Below are 22,072 nucleotides of genomic sequence, written 5' to 3' on the forward strand. Positions count from 1 at the left end.
GGCTTCATTAAACAGTAGCAGGGGCTCCGAAGAGCTCGCTGCCGGTTGAAGTACCTCTGTCAGGTGGTTAGTCCTGACCGCCACTGTAGGTAGCTCGAGGTTGAGAGCCTCAGCCACCCTACGCAACACCACTGCGTAAGAAGCTGCCTCCTCCGTAGCCACTGTAGGAGCAGACAACATGCGAAGGTCTGGGGAGGTGTCTAGACCACTAGCATCCCCCAACTCCTCTGTCCAGTCCGGATCATACTCCAACTGGTCAGTTAATTAGTCTCCAGGCCCCTCCCAGTCCTCCTCACCCTCCTCTGGATGCCAATCTGGCCTAAAGGAACCAGGGTGGAACTGGGGTACGAAAGGACCCGTTGGCGCCGGACCCAGCGTAAGTTGACATTGGTCAGTCTCATTGTCCACATCGGGATGGAGGCCGGGGTGGACTCTGGCTGGGGACACAACCGGCGTCGGCTGCAGTTGTGGTGCCGGTTGAATCGACGCCGGTGGAGGTGCAGGTGTTATGAGGTCGACCGGCGCTGATCCGGATCCAGGCCTGGATCCAAGGGGACCCTGCGGTGCAGGGGCCAAAGTCGCCGCCATCTTAGGCCGAGGGCCCCCCGCCAGCGGAGTCTGGCTGCCCAAAGATGGCATGCATCACTTAGTAAAAACTTCGAAGCTGGGCAGGGGTCGCTCCGGGTCCCAGAAAGGGAGGGAAACTCGGAGCCGACCCTTCGGGCTACGTACGCGGAGCTGCACCACCAGCATCCCTCGTCGCGTCGGCTGACGGACGGGGAGTAGTCGAAGAGCGACAATGCTTTTTCGACACACCTGAGGAGTGCAAAGAGTTCAAAGACGTGGTGGCGGGTGGCGGTGGTGGTGGACAGCGGCAGCCCTGTGACCAGTCCCTCGACCTCCCGTGCGACCAGGACCTTGAATGGCACGGAGCTGACCGCCGGGCCTCGAGAAGTTTTCGGGACAGCTCCCGTAAAGAGTTTGGATTCATGGTCCGGCAGTAGCAACACGACTTGGGATTGTGGTCACGTTCTGGCCACCACAGACACATGCGGTGCGGATCTGTCACCGACATCAGTTTTCATCAGGAACTGCAGGCCTTGAATCCGGGCATCCCTGTCGTGCACCAGGAGTCGAAAATTCAAAACCGGTGTAGCCAAAAAGTCAGTCAAAAAGTGACTGGAGGTACTGCTCTCCCCTGATCTGCATTTGCTGGTGCGGATAAAGAAAGAACTGATGTCAGAGCGCGAGGGCGGTGTCTAGTTAGCTACCGCAATGTCATTGCGGTGACCACGACTCCAACGACGAACGCGGAGCCATCCGACGCCACCTGCCGATGCACAGTGGTACTGCTGACAAAAATGTTTCCCGATCCAATCTGATGCCTGGGGATAATTCTACAGGTGAGGAATCTATAACTGTCTCTTTCAGATGTTTCTTTTCTTAACTGAACAAGGATATTTTAATTTCCCAGTCAGACATTTCTACTTATTCTCTGTGCCAGGAAACCCTTTGGGTAGCCGTGCGCTATATAAGTGGGAAAAAAATACTGTAGAACTTTGATGTTAGTATTGGTGGAATTAGTGGTGGTTTCACTTTATACTAAAGCAAGTAAACATACTTGTCAATAGTCAGCACCTTTGCCTAATTTGATTTTAACCCACTCTTCCATGTGGAAAGATACCACTCCCCTCTCGTGGTGAACGGCAAGGGCATTGAGGAATCACTGATGACCGTTTGAGCGTTGGTGCCCAGAGATGTTGGTAGGTTAAGCTTCAGACATCTTGCATTTCAACCCTTTTTAGGTCGAGCCTAGAACAGCGCATGCGCTGTTGCTCGAATTTTTGTAAGTGGATTTTCTTTTTTTTTTTTTTTTTATCAATCTGTTTATTCAACATAAAGAAACTTGGTCATATTATACAGTTCCGTTTGGTTACCTCACAAGGAATACGTGCATCAGTGTATACATATGTCAATACATATTGTTCGGAATAGCAGGCGATGTTACTTTACATACATTATGTTTCACACTGTACAGTGGTCTTCTGGGGAAGAAACAACTGGTGGTTCACATATCCCCCCCCCCCCGGTACACATTCCACTTTGTCCAGATCGATAACCATTTTTTGGGGCTTCCCCGTGCAACATATACAGTTTTCTCCCGGACCATGCACCAGTCCAGGTCATCTTTCCATTTCTTTAAAGTGGGAGGTGCAGCGGCCCCCCACAGCTGCACTATATTGCGCTTGGCCACAGTCTGCCCCAGTGTGACCCACAACCTCCCATGTATAGGTAAATCTGTGGGCTCCCAAACATTCAGAAGGCATCTCTTTGCCTCAGGTAACACGGGCACCCCCCACACCACACTCATTACTTTCAACACGCACCTCCAGAAACTATGAATGACTGGGCACTCCCAGAGCACATGTAGGAATGCGCCCTGCATTCCACAGCCCCTTCTGCAAAGCCCGTCCATGCTACTCCCCATGTGGATCAGTTGGGTCCCTGATAGGTAGACTCTGTGCAAAATCTTCAGCTGTATTAATTTCAACTTTGCAGAAATAGCCACCTCCTTGGGCGAGGCGAGTGCCTCCTGCCATTCCTCGTCATCCACCTCCAAACCGTCTCTTACCCACTTCTCCCTGAGTGCTGCGAGGGGATCAGGAGTGTGGTGGATGATCTTTTTGTACGTGAGAGATATACATTTTCCGGGCAAATGCCCGTCTAGCAACCTATCTTCGAATGGTGATGCCTCCGGGAGCGTCGTGCCGGCGCATATGGAGGTCTGCAGGGCATGCCTGATTTGCGTATAACGGAAGCGTTCTGACGCCGCCATTTCGTACGTCTGTTGCAGTGTGTCAAATGGCACCACAACCTCCCTCCCCCACAGGTCCCTGATGTGTGAGATGCCGATGAGAGTAAGGGGATTTTCAAAGTGCTGCAGCCGCTGGCCTAAAGCCTGCGTGTATGTGCGCGTGAACGCGCGCAGCGGCCATGTGTCTCCATCACGGGTACTGTACTTTATGAAGGCACCGGCGCTTTACTTTTAGTGTTAAAAATAAAGCGTCGGTGCCGCGATTATAGCGAAAGTAAAGTACATAAATAATATCATTTCGGTTGCCCGATCTTACAAACATTCCAATGCTCTCTTCTCGTGCACGCATGTTTCTCAAAGCGTGTGTGCGGAGCAGATTACTGCTTGTTTTGTTCTTCTCTTCACATTTGCCACCTGATACTCCGGACCGCAAACACATTAAGAAAGTGTGACCAATGGTTGGAATTAGATGATTGAGAGCAACTGTAAAAGATCAAATGCGAGCACATCAGTGCGCCGGATTTTCCCAAATAAATATTTACACATTGAGAAAAATCAGATTTACAAAACTGCAGAAAATACTAAATTTGGGTAACGACATTAAATATCAATATCCAGTGTTTGAAAAAAAAAGTAATTTCAGTAAATTAAATTGGGGGTGAATTTATAATGTATTTATTCTATTACCTGCAAAGCTGAAATGTTCAGATAGCAACTCAACTAAAAGTATATTTCGGAAACTTCCCAAAAGTCATACTTTCAGTTGAGTTGTTATCTGAACATTTCAGCTTTGCAGAGTTCCCGGAATTGTCGAGCCTAGAACAGCGCATGCGCTGTTGCTCAAATTTTTGTAAGGGGATTTTCAGAGTGCTGCAGCCGCTGGCCTAAAGCCTGCGTGCATGTGCGCGTGAACGCGCGCAGCCGCCATATGTCTCCATCACGGGTACTGTACTTCATGAAGGCGCTTTTGCTATAATCGGGCACCGGCGCTTTACTTTTAGTGTTAAAAATAAAGCGTCGGTGCCGCGATTATAGCGAAAGTAAAGTACATAAATAATATCCCTTCGGTTGCCCGACCTTATGCTTTTTATAAACCGATGAGTGAGTTTCCCTAGGAAATTCTCAAGTGGGTAGGAAAGGGAATATGATTTGGATGCGATTTCAGTGTCCATTTTTCTTTGTGAACGAATTGTGGCGGTTTGTACTCCCGATATTGCCATACTGATGAAATACATGATTTATCGAATTATTGTAACGGTTGGACCCGACCAATTATTGTGCTTAAATCGGAGTAAAAAAAATAAAAATACAAACATTCCAATGCTCTCTTCTCGTGCACGCATGTTTCTCAAAGCATGTGTGCGGAGCAGATTACTGCTTGTTTTGTTCTTCTCTTCACATTTGCCACCCGATACTCCGGACCGCAAACACATTAAGAAAGTGTGACCAATGGTTGGAATTAGAGGATTGAGAGCAACTGTAAAAGATCAAATGCGAGCACATCAGTGTGCCGGATTTTCCCAAATAAATATTTACACATTGAGAAAAATCAGATTTACAAAACTGCAGAAAATACTAAATTTGGGTAACGACATTAAATATCAATATCCAGTGTTTGAAAAAAAAGTAATTTCAGTAAATTTAATTGGGGGTGAATTTATAATTTGTATTACCTGCAAAGCTGAAATGTTCAAATAGTTACTCAACTAAAAGTATATTTCGGAAGCTTCCCAAAAGTCATACTTTCAGTTGAGTTGTTATCTGAACATTTCAGCTTTGCAGAGTTCCCGGAATTCTAACTACTTTGAAGAATTTAGCATTTCACACCCTTTATTCGCAGTGACAGGCCTTTGTGATTTATTTTTTATATAATGCAGATTTATATAGCTTGAACTCCACCCGTAGGTATAGGCAGGGCCGGCTTTAGAGCTCGTGACGCCCGGTGCGACAATCACTTTTGGCGCCCCCACGTCCCATGACTGTCTCCTCAGATTCTCTCACTACCAGCTGCAAAAGTGCACCTCATCTCTCCTATAATAAAATATTGCTAAACACAGAGCCCCACTGAGCCCCACTGAGGTCACAGCGCCCCCCTCCACAGGTCAGCGCCCAGTGCGGCTGCACCAGTCGCACTGCCCTAAAGCCGGCCCTGGGTATAGGAGCGGTTTACATGAGCACCGGTTACGTTACACAAGGACAGTTTCAGTGATTTACCCAGAATCACAGAATGTGGACGCGACCCCGAGGCTCGAACCCTGGTTTCCAGCACCAAAGTAGGCAGTCTAGCCGCCAGACCACACCCTCTCTCACTTCTATCTTAAGGCCAGGGGTGTTTAGCATCGATGTGAGATGGTTTATCTGAACGAAACGCATGGCCGGGGTGCAGTGGGTGACATCTTTGATACTTATTATTCAACTGTGTTTACTTGGGAAATATTCAAGCGCTTGTATTAGTGTACGTCATCATGCTAGATACCCTCTCAGAGTGTTTATACATTTTTAGATTAGCGGTTTTGTCGGTGCCACTTGTCATCCATCACAGTTACTATGCTACAGGCACGTTTTATCATCATACAAAATAAATGTATTATGTATTTATAGTAAATATTTCACAATATAAAAGTTAAAACATTAAAAATGTCTAGACCACTTGCCCATGTGTTTTGCGTAAACTATGCGTCTTCAGGCAATAAAGAAACCAGTTACAAAATCTATACAATTTGCTTTCAAATCATCAATGCCACTTAGTTAGAAGGCACCAACTTACACTTTTTATTTCATGTGTAATTGAGTAAATCATATATAAATCAGACCGCTCTAAAACACGTTTCACACCCTCCATTCAATTGTGTAAAACCACTCCATCCATTTACTGATTAATTAGACAAATCGCTTTTTTTAAACCCTGCTTTAAGTACCTGAAAATTGTTGATGTCTTTTACGACACCATTTTAACAGGTATATGGGGCCTTTGTTCTAGCACAAAAACATTCTGAGCAGTTAGGTCTCATGAAGTAAAACAAGTTTCTATCTTGAATAGGCCCTACCCATAATGATAAATTAAGTGAGGTAAGACTCACTTAATATTATACAAGCACAGTCTCATTATTGGTGTCTGACTGACTCCTTTGCGTCCCAGTCTGAATGAGCAGGGACACTCACTACAAATGTTGATGTGTCTCCAGAGTTCTGATTTAATGGTGGCGCATCACAAACAAATGCTTGCTAAATACTGGTTCTAACCTATTGGCCTTACTGTTCGTTAATAGGCATAAAGTGTATTTGTAAATTGTACGTCTACCCAGAAGGGAATCTTGATGCTGATTAACAGATGTTTATTGGTACCCAACTCAATGGTACTCTTTTTATCGTTCTCAGAAGGGTGAAAGGCGGAGTAGACCCGCCAGGATTTGAGCCTGTGACCAGGAGATCGAACATAGGGACCTACAGTGGAGACATTAGTTAACTAAGCCACCGGACCTGGCATAGAAATAATATGCTTTCATGATTGAATGACTCTTTAAAACTGCCCAAAATGTGATCATGTTCATTAATTTAAATCACATAAGGTCAAAAACATGGGCATGCACTTGAAGAGGGCAATATGCGTCACTGTCACCTGCAATGTTTGACAGATTCATCATGATCATTACGAAACACTTGCTTTTGGCAATCACAACTTGTTGAACAAACCAGGAGGTTTCATAAATCCGGAGGCATTGTGAGCAAAGCAGCACACACTAAAGGCAATCCTAAACTCCTTCGGAAACTAGTGGAGAGCTTTCAAGGCAAATTTTATGAGGTTGTCCTTCTGCAGGTTTATTGGCATCCTGACAGCATAATTTTAAAATCTCTGCAAAATGTCTGTAAGCTTCTTAGGTAGCCTTTATAAATCACATGACAATAATCTATGCACCACAAAACCAAGCACTTTATCAGCTCCATTCACAGAGAGCAGGTCACACTAGCTGGCGTATTTTAAGTGGCACAAAGCGGTGCACGTTGATAACCTTTGACGATTGCATTGATTTGAGGCTCTTGTTGATTGACTTTGACCATAACATTGATTTAACAGGTAAGGTTTGTATCAGATATGAATCCCAGGGTCTTCACTATTTAGGTCGAGCCTAGAACAGCGCATGCGCTGTTGCTCAAATTTTTGTAAGGGAATTTTCAAAGTGCTGCAGCCGCTGGCCTAAAGCGTGACCGCGCGCAGCCGCCATATGTCTCCGTCACGGCGCTTTACTTTTAGTGTTAAAAGTAAAGCGCGGGTGCCGAGATTATAGAGAAAGTAAAGAAATAGATGTTTGTTTCTATTTCTTTACCTTTGGTATAATCGGGCACCGGCGCTTTACTTTTAATGTTAAAAATAAAGCGCCGGTGCCGCGATTATAGCGAAAGTAAAGAAATAGATGCTTGTTTCTATTTATTTACCTTTGGTATAATCGCGGCTCCGGTGCTTTACTTTTAATGTTAAAAATAAAGCGCCGGTGCAGCGATTATAGCAAAAGTAAAGAAATAGAAACAAGCATCTATTTCTTTACAAAGAACAAGCATTGGCATAGCCAATAGGTCTCACTTTTGGGACCTTATAAGTATTTATTTATGCAGCACAATTTCTTTGGTGCAACAACTGTTGCATGGCTAAACACTTACAAGTACAAGGTCTAAAAGGCGAGACCTATTGGCTATGCCAATGCTTGTTTATAATACTATCTCTGGCCCTGTTATTCTTACTGTTGGTTCTGCTGGCAGGGACAAAGAGGGACCTGAAATCTCTCTGGTAAAAATTCCTCTCCTTATATAAGGTTAGTTTAGGATAGGCTAAGGTTTCTGCTTCATTTTTCATTCTGGCTATTTCCTCTTCTGCATGGTCACTAAACAGAGAAGAGCAGTTTTAGAATGTATCTATGCGACAAGTATAAATCTCATGAGCCTCAACAACGAGGAGTGCCTGATGGTAACACTGTGGCAGTAACTACGAGCAGCCAATGTCACTAGATCAACAGCTGTGATGATTACTTGATAAGACAGTAGTGAACCCCCACGTACCATCTTCCTCAGTCTTCCTTGCAATGGTCAGACTGGGCATGACAAAAATGTATGTCTGTTCAATATTTCTCTACCATAACAGCTAAGGAGTGCTGTGGCACTAACATTCTTCAACAGGGGGTACTGCACTGCAAATTTTCTGCATGGTCTGCCAAGCCTCATGCTCTCTCAAACTAGAAACACAGTGTATTCAGGCGCTGAGGCGTGCCTTTTTCAGACTAAAAAAACAATGATGCAGTCTGGTTTCAGATCTACTTTAAAAATAAATCAGGAACCAGATGAGAGGACTAGTTCTTTTTTTCCCTTAAGAGCTGTATTGTTGCTGCTTTCACTATTGCAGGCATCAGGAATTTCTATTCCACCAGTTCCAAGACGCCTGGCACCAATGGGAGGTGAGACTGTGGTGAAGCTATTTGTTGTAGTATCTCCATTATAAAAGACACGGTCATCTGGAATGTGTAATGCTCACTTCAGGCACTCCACCATACCAATATACCATATAATGTAATAACATCCACTAGTGATACGCTTGCTGAAGATGCAGTAGACAATGAAGGAGTGGATATGAGGAGGCTTTATTGTGTGAGAAGAGCATGATGAAGCTAAAGATGGTGAAGTATGTCTTCCATGGCTTGGTTCCCCTCCGGGAGACGGATGATGCTGAGGACAGATATTTCATCCTGAAGGTTGCTTGGGTCACACTAACATCTTGTTAATAGGTGACATGGATGTAGGACAAGACACCATCTAAGATTGGTGAGGTAAGTTAAGAAGCTTTGGAGGTACTTGCAGAGTATCCTTAGTATTCTTACTTATCGAGGTCACAAAAGTTGTACAGACGACTCCACTACAGGAGTTAGCCCACACTTCTTTTTGGGAGTAGGTGAAAATGTTAATGTCACAAACCTTTATTAAGAAAGGCCGAAGCTAGTGTTGCCCGAGAGGACCTCTGTGGTGATTTCGAAAATATGGACTGTATCGACAGTGAGCTGGACACCGTAAGCTGTCTGGAGAGCTTCTAAGTCAATGCAATTGGGTGTATCGACCTCATTGGCTTTGAGGAGTAGTGCTAATATTAAGCACATCTGTGTTGATGCTCTCCACTACAATGCTGTGGTCTTCAATGGCAAACAAGTCAGTCGACATTGAGAACGAAGGCCATTATGTCCTCTCTCACTTTTTTTTCACCTTTTCGGTCTATAGATCTTCCTCTGTGGGGGTTCTTAGGAGATTCTGTCACTTTGGCAGTAGAACTAGTGTGCTCCCTGGAGAGCTATTCTGAACTCTCAAGCTTTCCATCTTGCATCTCAGCCTTATTTATTTTCTGTCCTTAAGAGTCTTTTTGCGCATCTTTTGGTAAAGGCGGCAGGCATACCACAAACAATTTGCGTGAGTCTGAGGGAGCTTTCTTCCTCCCACTTGGGGGCACTTCACAAAAAGGGAAGACATTTTGACAGAGAAAAATCCTTTAGAAGTACAAGAAAAAGGCTTTGGTCGATGTTCGATAAAGATAAAGATTCTGATTGAAAGAATAACATTTTTGAGAGAAAACTCTAGGAAAGGTGTGTGAAAACACTAGGTCTAGATGACATTTTAACTACACTGGCGTAATTTTGAGATTTTCGCATTAGGCCTGTTCAGCAAAATTCCCTAACTTACAACATTATGCCACATCAAATAATTATGAGTAGAACATTTCACAAAAAGTGCATGGGAATAACACAAGTAGCCAGAATGCTTGAATCAAAAACTGACATGAGGATACATTTCACTATAAAATACATTGAAAAAAGAAATGTATATAAATAAAAAAAATTGCTTCTCCTACCTGGAACGGATGCAAAGAATTTAACAGCATCCCGGTGTCCATGGAAGCAGACCTGGGCATACTCCATTGAGCAGTAAGGCAGGGTGGCAGAGGTAGATGCTGTCTGCATGGCTGCTTCCATCGGACCAGCTGTAAAGTTCATATGTCCAGTTTGTTCTACAGGAGAAATTCACACAATGGCAGATGTGAAGGCTCTGAAGAGAGTACAGTGTTGCAACAGGTGACAAATTCATCTTAGTGCTCATTATTTTTCAAGTGTCCACTACATACTTGTGTGATCTCACCCTGGTATATACACATTGAATGTTTAGCACAGCTTGGAAGTATTTGGTTATTCGTTATGGTAATACATGTATTGAAGCAGCACAAACAGGGCACCTAAGACACAAGACAATGAAACTCGGTTGCATTCCAAAAAACTAAGGAAAGTGTGGAAAAAGGAATGCAGCGAACACGGGCAAAAGGTAGCATCAGCTCCTAAATAGACAAAAAATAACAGAGAAAGAGGGAGAGAAAAAAAGAAGAATGCAGCAGAGGCACACTTTTGGGCAAGAGCTACTCACCTGTATCTTTGGTTCTCCAGTGTTGGTATCTAGAATATTTCCTTGAATACTACCTATAAAAGCTTGGAACCCCTGGCTTGAACAAGTTACTTACCTTTAGTAATGCCTTATCTGGTAGAGACTACTGAGCTGAACTGAGGTGGCGAAGTAAGCTAAAGAATGGTGATGGATTCAACCCAGATCTGTGACTGGGGGTGAAGGTCTGAAAAGTTTCAGAGCTCCGACCATCATCTCCTTGTTTTTGCTTTGTTCACCCTAAGTTGGCAGGGTATTCCCAGACGTGGGTCTTTTGCTTGCTTTGCCACTGGATTCAAGCTAGCCAGACTGAAGAAGGGTGTTACCCAGAAACCGGTCCCAGGATGCTTGTTTACGGTGCTTGTTTCCAGTTCAGGGAAGACTTAGTTTGGCAGTTCGGGCTGGACTGTTCCCATAAGGCACAGGGTCAAGACTGATTTACATATAGCTGGGTCTGAACTGAGGTGGCAAGGTGAGTTAAAGAATGGTGATGGATTCAACCCAGATCTGTGACTGGGGGTGAGTGAAAAGTTTCAGCACTCCGTCCATCATCTCCTTGTGTTTGCAGAGACTACATCTAGCCACAGGCTCCTTACCACAGAATTTCCCAGGTATCAGACTGGATCCAAAAGAGTTTTTGTGAGCAGTACCCCAGTTGTTCGGCTGTGCATCAGTCATCAGCTTTATCCACGCCGGAAGGGACATCCGTGGCACCTATAGAGGTGCCACCCAGGGGTGCTGACGTCAGTTTATTTTCACAACTTTCCATGCTAGAAGTGCAGAGCCATGATCAACACTGACCACTGCTGTAGAAAACTAGGGCCCTGAAAGGGATTAGCCTTTTCCCTAGTATTCCGTTTGGAGAGCGGGAGGATGGTTGGGTCGGTAAGGAATCTGCAGATAGATATAGTCTCTACTAGATAAGGAGTTACCAAAGGTAAGTAACTTGTTCATCTGATAGAGTTCAAGCCGCAGATTCCTTACCATAGAATAGATACCAAAACAATTCCTTCCCCGGTTGTGGGTCTGCGGACCAATTTCACATAAGGAAGTTCTGAAGCCCCGAGCGGGAAAAATGCCCATCCATATGGACCTAACTGTCCAGACAGTAATGTATGGGGAACACGTGCAGGGTAGCCCATGCTGCTGCCTAGAAGATGCCCAGGACCGGAACTCCATGTGCTAACAAATTAGTAGCAGCTTTAGTTCTGGTGAAATGAGCTTGCAAGCTTTCAGGAGGTTTTCCTCACCCAGAGTACTTTACATACAATCTACTCTATATGCAGTGATGAATGTCCGTGATGTAGAGCACAAGCGGCGGACTTCCTTCACATGGTGTGGGCGTGCCCCTCAATACTTTCCTACTAGGACTCGGTGATAACACACCTACAAAGGGCCAAGGGATGGTTGATCCCTAAAAAGGTCCGACATGTAATGTTATGCCTACTCACGAACATAAAAACCTCAGCAGGCGCTTTCTCACATTAGGATTAGTGAGGGCAAAATGTGGCATCACAATAACCTGGCTTATACCGAGACCGCCACAAGTGGGGAAGTGGTTGAGGGACATGAAAGAGTGGGCGATTGCGGAAAGGGTGCGAATGAAACAAGTGCGTATGGACGAAAAATAAGAGGATCTGAGGGCATGGTCGCAAATGCTAATGGAAAAGAGACCCAATTGATGGAAGGAATGCAGAACAAATCAAAACATTCACCCCCAGTCAAGAGATCTGGGTTAAATCCATCATTCTTTTGCTCACCATGCCACCCCAGTTTAGACCTGGCCATATGCAAATCAGTCTTGACCCTGTGCCTCATGGGAACAGTCCAGCCCGAACTGCCAAGCTAGGTCCTCCCTGGACCGGAAACAAGCATCCTAGGACCAGTTTCGGGGTTTCACTGCTGATCTTTCGCAGTTCTCTCCGAGATCTGGATGCTGCGCCTATTGGAACTTTAGGTCCCACTGCAGAGCCCGCTTATGCTATCAGGCATGCATTACCAACAGGATTCAGGAGGCCATGAGTCCCAACAGCCTCATGGTCTGCCTCATCGAATTCTAGGACAGAGGCTGAAACATCGGTATCATAGCCTGAAGAACTCACTGCTCCGTAGGATAAGCCTGAAACTGCACTGTGTCCAGAACAGCTCCGATGAAAAGAAGCGTCTGAGAGGTGTGACTTCAGCATGTTGATAATTAACCCCAGCAGGTGCAGGAGGTTCACCCTAGACTGTAGGTGGGAAACAACAGCCTGAGACAAGTCTGCCTTTAACTGCCAGTAGTCGAGATAGGGGAAGAAGGGCATCCCTTATCTCCGCAGATGAGCTGCAACCCCCACCATCACCTTGGTGAACACCCGAGAAGCGCTAGTAAGGCCAAAAGGGAGCACGGTGAACTGCTGAAAATGCTCGTAGTCTACGGCAAACCGCAGACAGCATCGGTGGTCAGGCAGGACGTGGAAATAGATACCCTGTGAGTCCAACGCTATCGTCCAGTCTCCTCTGTCCAGGACAGACCAGACCTGAGCTGAGCTAATGAACAAGTTACTTACCTTCAGTAACGCATTATCTGGTAGAGACTATCTAGCTGCAGATTCCTTACCTTTGAATTTCCGTCAGTCTGGATCCGGAAACTTTTGCTGAGCAATACCCCTTGCGCACAACGTCGGGTGGCTCCAATCGGCTCTGCGTGACGTCGTTGGTGCCGGTAGCGTCGGTTATGACGTTGCGGTGCCTATATAGGCGCCACCCAGGCGCGCGGACGTCAGTACTTTTGGTTTTTCCCACGCCATAAAAGCAGAGCCACAAAGTGACTGCCGTTAATGTGTGCAAAACTAGGGCTCTGAAAGGGGAGTAACCCTAGACCTACTAAATCAGTCTGCAAAGCGGAGAGGAATGGGTGGGGCTGTAAGGAATCTGCAGCTAGATAGAGTCTCTACCAGATAATGCATTACACGTCGGTTGCATTTCTCCGATGCTGTACCCATTGGAACTTCAAGTCCCACTGCAGAGCCCGCATACGTCACCTGGTGTGGCTTACCAACAGGATGCAGGAGGCCATGAGACCCAACAGCCTCAGAGTCAACCTCACCGAAATCCAGGGTAGAGGCTGAAATATCGGAATCATAACCTGAATATCCTGGACTTGCTGCTTGGGAGGATAAGCCCGAAACTGCACTGTGTCCAGAACAGCTCAGATGAAAGGGAGTGTCTGAGAAGGAGTCAGGTGTGACTTTGGCAAAATTACAGAGAACTCCAGCAAATGCAGGAGGTCCGCCGTAGTCTGAAGGTGAGAGATGACTGCCTGAGGCGAGGACGCCTTCAACAGCCAGTCGACTAGGCAGGGGAAACAAAAACCTCTAACCTGCATAGATGCGCTGCAACCACCGCCATCACCTTGGTGAACACCCGAGGGGCACTGGTAAGACCGAAGGGGAGCATGGTAAACTGAAAGTGCTTGTGACCTACCTTGAACTGCAGGCAACGCCTGTGGCCCGGCAGGATGGGAATGTGAAAATATGCATCCTGCAGGTCCAACGCCACCATCCAGTCTCCTTGGTCTAGGGCAGACAAGAACTGAGCCAATGTGAGCATTTTGGATTTCTCCTTTTAGAGGAAGAGATTGACAGTCCAAAGATCTAAAATGGGCCGAAGCCCCTTGTTCTTCTTCGGAATCAGAAAGTAGCGGGAATAACAACCTCTGTCTACTTCTGAAGCTGGGACCGTTTCTATAGCTCCATTGGCCAAAAGAGCTGTAACTTCCTTTTGGAGTAACTTCAAATGATCCTCCGCCAGCCGTTCCTGAGTTGGCGGAATAGGAGGAGGAAAAGAAAAGAAAGGAAGAGAATAACTAGCCTGGACAATCTGCAAGACCCACTTGTCTGTTGTTATAGATCTCCAGCGGGGAGATGATGACAAATTCTCCCACCCACTGGAGTAGTGTGGTACTGCAGAATCAGCCTAGGAGTGCGTGGAATCTGTGGCTGCTGGGGGCAGTGTGGCATACGACTTCTGGCCTCCATTCTGAGGACGGAATGTACCGCATCCATGTCCACGCACGGCTTGGGTAGCCTGAGCAGGATGGTGGCTAGGATAAGGCTGACGCGGCTGGAAACTCCTACCGTTGCCACGAAATGGAGGAGAGGCCCAAGGGTCTGGCCGTACCTCGAGAGTCCTTGAACCTGACCAGGGCCAAGTCTGCCTTTTCTCCAAAAAGGCGGGTTTCATCGGGCATGTCAATTAAATTTGCCTGGAGATTCCCCGAGAAGCCAGTTGTACGAAGCCAGGTGTTGCACCTCAAGGCCGCGGTCGTTGAAATTGATCTGCCCAGAGAATCGGTTGTATCCAAACCACACCGTATGGCGAATTTTTCTGCATCTCTTCCGCCCTTGACAGCTTGGGAGAGCACATCCCGGGCCCCCCTCCTGGAATTGTGGCAGCACCTGCGCAACAGTCTCCCAAAGAGAGTGGGAGAAACGGCCCAACAAGCATGCGGTATTCACCGACCACAATGCCAGACTGGAGGAAGAAAACATCTTTTTCCCAAATGAGTCCAGTCTCTTGGATTCCCTAACCGGAGGGGCGGAAGGGAATGCGCCCTGGGAAGTAGAGGCCTGCACCACCAAACTTTCTGGGGTGGGGTGATGGCTGAGGAACTTTGGGTCGCCCGGAGCTGGACGATGGCGGCGTGCAATCGTCCTATTCACAGGAGCCCCTGTGCTAGGCTTGAACCATGTCCTAGAAGGACGTCTGTAAGTGCCTCATTAAAGGGCAATAGTGGTTCAGAGGTGGAAGTCCCAGGTTGAAGCGCTATCATGGCATAGTACGCCCCCTCCTCCGTAGCCACTGTAGGTAGAAAGAGCATGCCAGTGTCTGGGGAAGTATCCAGACCACTCACTTCCCCAAGTTCCCCATACCAGTCCATAGTCTTCTTAGAGACATCCTGGTTCTCTAATGGGTCTCCAGACTCCTCCCATTCCTCTCCTGAGCCCAGCACATCGCACATCCACAAAGTGCTTAAGCGACAACATAGAATCCCAGGGTTCTGTCGACTTCGGAATCTGCGTCGCTCGACGCCATTCGGGCTCTGTGTTGTCGGGATGAGGATGGGGCTTGCGCCGCCGATGGGCACCGGGGACGTCGCAGGCACCGACTTCGAGTTTGACGCCGGGGAAGGTCGTGTTGGCACAACCGACGCCGACCCGGATCTGGAATCGGATCCCTGAGGCCCCAACGGCGCTGTGGCCGAAGCAGACGGAGTCAAACCCAATAGGGCCCCATCTGACACCACGGGGCCCGAGGGCTCACCAACGGGGTTGTTCCACTCAAACACGCCACGCATGGCCTCGTAAAAATCTTTCATTTGAGAGGGAGTCGCTCTGGCTCTAAGTCGACTCAGGCACTGGCTCCGCAGAACCGTGCCTAGAGCGTCGATGCTCCTTACCTCTCTCGACGACGGACGCCATTTGAGATTAAGTCGAAGTCCGGTTGGACTTCTTCTTCTTGTGCATCTTCCCCGAGTGTCCAGATAACCTCGAATGGGAGGAAGAGGACTAAGGACTCCGTGAGCGGTCCCGCGACCTCCTCTTCTTCGAATGGGACCATGACCTCCTCGGTGTCTCGCTTAACGGTGTCGACTGCCGGGTCGCGAGCAAATTCACAAAAAAAAACAAAGGTTACAGGGTTGTTCTAGTTACGAAACATCAGTCAAAAATGTGAAATCCATTGAAGAAAAAATAAAGGTTACAGGGATGTTATGGTTAGGAAACAGAATTTAGAAAACCTTAGAAATTCACAGAAAAAAACACAAAGTTTTGAATTTGTTGAGTTATTGAAGAAAAAGATTTATGTACATCTAGAGACGCAGATCCACCACAGTGGATCTGTGGATCCACGTGCAAACAGTAATGCCTTGATTGGCTGGCCGCAACCGGAGAGAAAGGTTGTGGCTGCTATTTTGTGCATCGGGCCCGGTTCCTAGGAAGGGAGGGGGGAATAAAGTTGAAATAGGATATAAGGGGTCAGATAGCGGTATTCTGACCCCATGTGACTGAAGAAGGGGTATGTGATGGACACCTCATGAGGAAGAATTTGCGGAAAAACATTTTGTTTCACACACAAAGATTTGTGGATCCACCACGGCAATCAGCATGGCATCCCGTTTGAATCCACAATGGATATGCAGATCCAGATCCCAATGAAAAATCACACAACCACTAACACACCCATACAGTCACTGATACATCAACTCAGAGACCTAGCGAACTACTCTCATACCCACTCAGACCCACAAAGGCACTCGCACACCACAATTACACATCCACCTATACAACCATACAGGCATAAACACACCCATTCACAGACCCACTCAGCCACTTACATACCCACTCGCACACCTATACATCAAAACCACTGACACACCCACTCACATACCCATACAGCCACTTGCACAGCCACTCATACACCCACCCATCACTCACACACACACACACACACAAACCCTCTCACACACCCATATGGTCACTGATACATCCACTCAGTGACCCAGAGAACCACTCACATACCCACACAGACATTTACATACCCACTCACACACCTATACAGCAAAACCACTGACACACCCATACAGCCAGTTACACAGCCACTCATGCACCCACCCATCACTAACACACAAACCCTTTCACACACCCATAAGGTCACAGATACATCCACTCAGAGAACCACTCACAGACCCATACAGGTACTCCTACACCCCACCCACACAGCCACGTGCACTGCATGAGAAGGGATGGCCACTTACGCGGTGTGGGGTTGGCTGCATGCATGCGGAGGGATTGGCCGCCGTGTACAGCAGCAATTGGATTAAAATATTATAATTAAATATTACTCTATATTTGAAAAAAAAAAATCACTAAAAAAACAAAGGTTACAGGGACGTTATAGTTAGTTTTTATACTTTTTTTTAAAAGTTAACTTCCAAGGTTTTTTTTAAATTTGATATCCTAACTAGAACGTCTCTGTAACCTTTGCTTTTTGAGTGGTTATATTTACACACACACGCACACACCCACACGCAGTCGCCCCTGCGTAGTTCTAGTTAGGACCAGTTTTCCATAGCAATTTTCTTTTGGGGTTTGTTATTAACTATGGCACCGTTTGACTTATCGACACCAAAAGAACAAGTTACTTACCTTCAGTGACACCTTATCTGGTAGAAACTGACAGCAGAATACTCACCTAAGAATATCCTCCAGGCGTCAGACTGGATCCGGGTAATCTTGAGCAGTATCTCTGCGAGCCAGTAGGTGGCATCGATAGTCTCTGTGTTGATTCTGTTGCGGTGCCTTCATAAGTGCCACCCCGGCGTGCTAACATCAGTTTCTTTTTTGACACTATAGAACAAGTTACTTACCTTCGGTAATGATATATCTGTAAGAAACATTAGTTAGTTAGATTCCTCAACTTAGAATATCCCCAGGCGTCAGGTTGGATCCGGAAAGATTTTCGTCAGCAATACCCTTGTGCGTCGCTAGGCGTCGTCTGCAGCTCCGCGTCTGTCGTCGGCGTCGTGCGCCGGGATGACGTCGGAGTACTTAGACTCCGCCCTCGCGCGCTGAAGTCAGTTCTTGTACATAGCTTTCCGCGCCGGAACGCAGAGCCATGCAAGAGACCGACACTGGTGCCAAAAAATTCTAGGGCCCTGAAAGGGATGACCTCAACCCTAGATATCGGTTCGAAGAACGGGGAGGAATGGGCCTGAAAGCACGGACTAGGAGGGCTTTGAGGCGGATACTGCCGGTGTAGATGTGGATGGACCGGCACGTTGTCCCCCTGTACCGCCTCGGCAGAATCCACGTCCGCGACCGCGTGGAGGTTGGTCCTGGGGCATGTGGCTAGGCGGACGAGAGGGGGCGCCCCTTCCTTGGCCACGAAAGGGGCGAAAAGCGGAAGCTTGCAGGCGCGGGCCGAGAGGCCTAAGGACTTGGCCGTAGCCGGGAGTCCTTAAAGGGCTCCAGCACACTTTCTGCTTTGTCGCCAAAAAGGCGACTGCCATCGAAGGGCATGTCCATGAGGGTGCTCTGGACATCCCCAGAAAAACTTGTGGACGGCAGCAAGGCGTGGCGGCGAAGCGCCACCGTGGTCGACATGGCACTACCCAGCGAGTCCTTAGTGTCCAGTCCACATCGGATAGCGTGCCGCTCTGCATCCCGCCCCTAGGCAAGAGCCTGGACGAGCAGTGTCCGGGCCTCCTCCGGACACTGGGGCAGCACGTCCTCCACCGTATCCCACAGGGAGTGGTGATAACTGTCCAAGATGCAAGCGGTGTTAATAGACCGCAGTCCCAAACTAAGGGAGGAGAACAGCTTCTTACCAAACTGTTCTAGTCTCTTGGATTCCCGATGCGGAGGAGCGGACGGGAAGGAGGTCTAGAAAGTAGAGGCCTGGATAACCAGGCTCTCGGGCGTGGGGTGCATGGAGTCGCCCGGTGCAGGGCGGTGGCGCCGGGCCACGTTCCGGTCCACAGGAGGTACTGTGGAGGGCTTGGACCAAGTGCCCTTCAGAACGTCCACTAGTGCTTTGTTAAACTGCAGCAGAGGCTCCGAGGAGCTTACTGACGGTTGGAGCACTTCAGTGAGGAGGTTGGTCCTCACGGCCACAGCAGGCAGCTCCAGCCCAAGGGCTTCGGCCGCCTTGCGCAGCACCACAGAAACTGCAGCACCCTACTCCGAAGCCACGGTCGGAGGAGAGATGAAGCCAGTGTCAGGGGAGGTGTCAAGACCACTGGCATCCCCCAGCTCGTCTGCCCAGTCCTGAGATAACCGGCCCTGCCGGGCCAGAGGGTCCTCAGACCCCTCCCAGTCCTCACCGTCATCCGATTCCTGGTAGACAGGTGGAATGATCGGAGCCGGGCGGAAGATGAAATTGCGAACCCATTGGCGTCGGGTGCAGCGCCGCTCCGACGCCGGGCCCAGACCAGGACTAAACGGTGGAACGACGTCACCCGGGGATGGCGTTGGGGGTGGCACCGGAGGAGTCGGTGCCGGCGGAGGGGTCGTGAGGTAGACCGGCGCCGACTGGGGTCCAGGCCTGGACCCACCGGAGGCCTGCGGCGTCGGGACCGGAGTCGACGACGGCGCCGGAGCCGCCGGCTCGCTAGGCCTCCCAGTCGAGCCTGCGGGGCCCGAAGGCACGCCGTCAGGTGTCGATGGCGGAGCCAGGCTTCTCATGGCCATGAGGAAGGCACTGATCTCCGCCGAAGTCGCGTCAGTCCCGGGGACCGGCGGGTATGGGGACGGACAGGACACCTGCGGCTCCGAAGGAGCCGCGTGGGTGGTACCACCCAGGCCCTCAGCCGAGTCGCGCGACTGGCGTGGGGAGCCTGAAGAGCGATGTCGCCTCTTAGACTTCTTACTATGTTTCGGCTTACATCGAAGACTTGGAACCAGACGAGTGGTGGTGGCTGCGGCTCCGCGACCGGTCCCTCGACCTCCTTTTCGACCGGGACCGTGAACGGCGCGGAGCAGACTGCCGGAGCTCGAGCAGCTTGCGGGACGGCTCCCGCCTAGCCTTAGAAATCAAAGCTCGGCAGTCGAGGCACGACTCGGCATCGTGGTCGGCCCCAAGACAGTAGAGGTACCGGCGATGGTGGTCTGTAACCGACATCAGTTGATGACAGGAGTCACAGGGTTTAAAACCAGGCATCCTACTGTCACCAGAGTTGAGTCGACGAGAATAGACCAAAAGAGTCAAAAAAGTTTAGTCAAAAAAAGACTAAAAGGGTATGCTCTTCCCGGATCGGCGCTTACTGGCGTGGAAAAAAGAAGAACTGACGTCAGCGCGCAAGGGCGGCGTCTAAGTACTCCGATGACGTCATGCCGGCGCACGACGTAGACGACGGACGCGGAGCCGCAGACGACGCCTAGCGACGCACACCGGTATTGCTGACGAAAATCTTTCCGTGTCCAGCCTGACGCCAGGGGATATTCTAAGGTGAGGAATCTAACTAACGTGTTTCGTTCGGATAAACCAATGTAACAGTGGTGACCAGTGTGCAGAATCTAGCGGAATCTTTTACAGAAGAACCCAGTTGTCAGAGCAGGGAGAATAGTAGGCTCAGTGAGGAATCTGCGGTTAGATAGTCTCTCTAACAATTAAGGTGCTACAGAAGTTATGTAACTTGTTCATTTGATAGAGTCTTCTAACCTCATATTTCCCACCTCAGAATAGATATCCTAGCAATACCTCCCCAGAAGCGGGACAGCAAACTGGCTAGATCAAAAAGTCCTGAAGGACTGAACAGGCAAAATGCCTGTCTCGCTGGACCTGGCTGTCAAAGCAGTAATGTTTGGTAAACGTGTGCAGAGATGCCCATGTGGCTGCCTGACAGATGACCAGGACTGAGACCATGCATACTAACGCAGTGGTGGTGGCGTTGCCACTGCTGGAATGGGCACACAGTCCTTCAGGCACTGGTTTCTTTACCAGTGTATAGCATATTTTGATACATAGCACAATATAGTTGGCAAGGGGGCACTTCTGAACAGCCTTGGCCTTCTTCGTCCGAACAATACCAATAAAAAGCTGATTGTCTACCTTGTTGGGTTAGACACAATCAATATAAAAAGACTGCTTGTTTAGGATCTAGCCTATGCAGTTTCTCTTCTTTGGAAGGGTGAGACAGCTGTAGAAAGCAGACAGAGTGATACTCTGCCCAACATGGAAGATGATAACCACTTTTTGTGTCCAAAACAACGTAGTTTATGGAGGGTCCACTGAACGTGTTGAAGCATGCTAATTCTCCTGGCCGACATCCCCTGAAAAAGCAGTTGTTCTCGGCCAGGAGTGGCGCCACAGGGCCATTGCACTGAGATTTTTGTTATTCTTTTTTATTAGATTTAATTTTTTTGCCAAAAACTGTGTAATTGCAGCATTAATCACATGTACATATAATCCAAACATAAATCCGTAATTTCATTTGAAAAGCGAAGAAAAATCAGGGAATACATTGCACATAATAATAAATAACTCATAAACAACAGAATAACAATGAAACAACAGAATTTTTCAGAATGGACTAAAAAACAAATTTCAATTTATAAAAAAAACACAATCCAGGCAGAGAGGGGGCCCCAGATCCTATTTCCTTTGATCCTGCCTTTTCTGCCTCTCCTTTCATAAAGTGCCTTTTCTAAATTATATATATGTAAAAATCGTCCCTTCCACTGCTGGAAGGTTGGAAGTTGTGAATCAAGCCAGGCTGACATCAGCTGAGGTGTCAGAGGAATATCTTCATGAAGGACCTGATGTAAAAAGCCTGAAATTTCACGACCTAAAGATTCTATACAAGGACAAGTGGCAAAAATATGCAATAAATCCACACCAAAACTTGCACATCTAAAGCAAGAAGTCCCCTCAGTTCCACCTCATTTAACAATTTTTGCAGGTGTAATATATAGATCAAATAAGGTCTTAAAATGTTGGGCCCGCAAATTGGCAGAGCACAATACCGTGTCCCAGAGCTCTAATGATCTCATAAAACTAGAATCCTCAAACACCGGCCTATCCTGCCATTTCAGCCTATGTTTATCTAAATCATCTGGTACTCCTTCCAGCAGGCATCTATATATTTGTGTAATTGAGGATCCCGCACTACAGGTTAACAATTCCATCAAAGGTACTTGACCAAACCCTGCCGCCTTACCAGTCTTTTTAAGCAGGAAATCTCACAGCTGTAGAAATTAAAAAAAATCCCGGGGGCCAACACCAAACCTTTCCCTAACCACTTCGAATGAAGTTATGTGA

The 22,072-nt window shown here is 47.8% G+C and overlaps 1 protein-coding gene across 3 annotated transcripts in view; it reads right to left on the bottom strand.

The window, feature by feature from the left end:
- The window catches only part of LOC146809690 (C-Jun-amino-terminal kinase-interacting protein 4-like), a 759,065-nt gene that overhangs the window by 35,985 nt on the left and 701,008 nt on the right, over positions 1-22,072 (bottom strand). For all 3 annotated transcript variants that reach the window (XM_085616533.1, XM_085616532.1, XM_085616534.1), the window contains exon 26: positions 9,696-9,851. In XM_085616533.1, the coding sequence (XP_085472659.1) occupies positions 9,696-9,851 (156 nt within the window). The remainder of the gene's footprint in view (positions 1-9,695; positions 9,852-22,072) is intronic.

This window comes from Triturus cristatus, chromosome 7 (genome assembly GCF_964204655.1).
Source record: "Triturus cristatus chromosome 7, aTriCri1.1, whole genome shotgun sequence".
In the NCBI taxonomy this organism is placed as follows: Eukaryota; Metazoa; Chordata; class Amphibia; order Caudata; family Salamandridae; genus Triturus; species Triturus cristatus.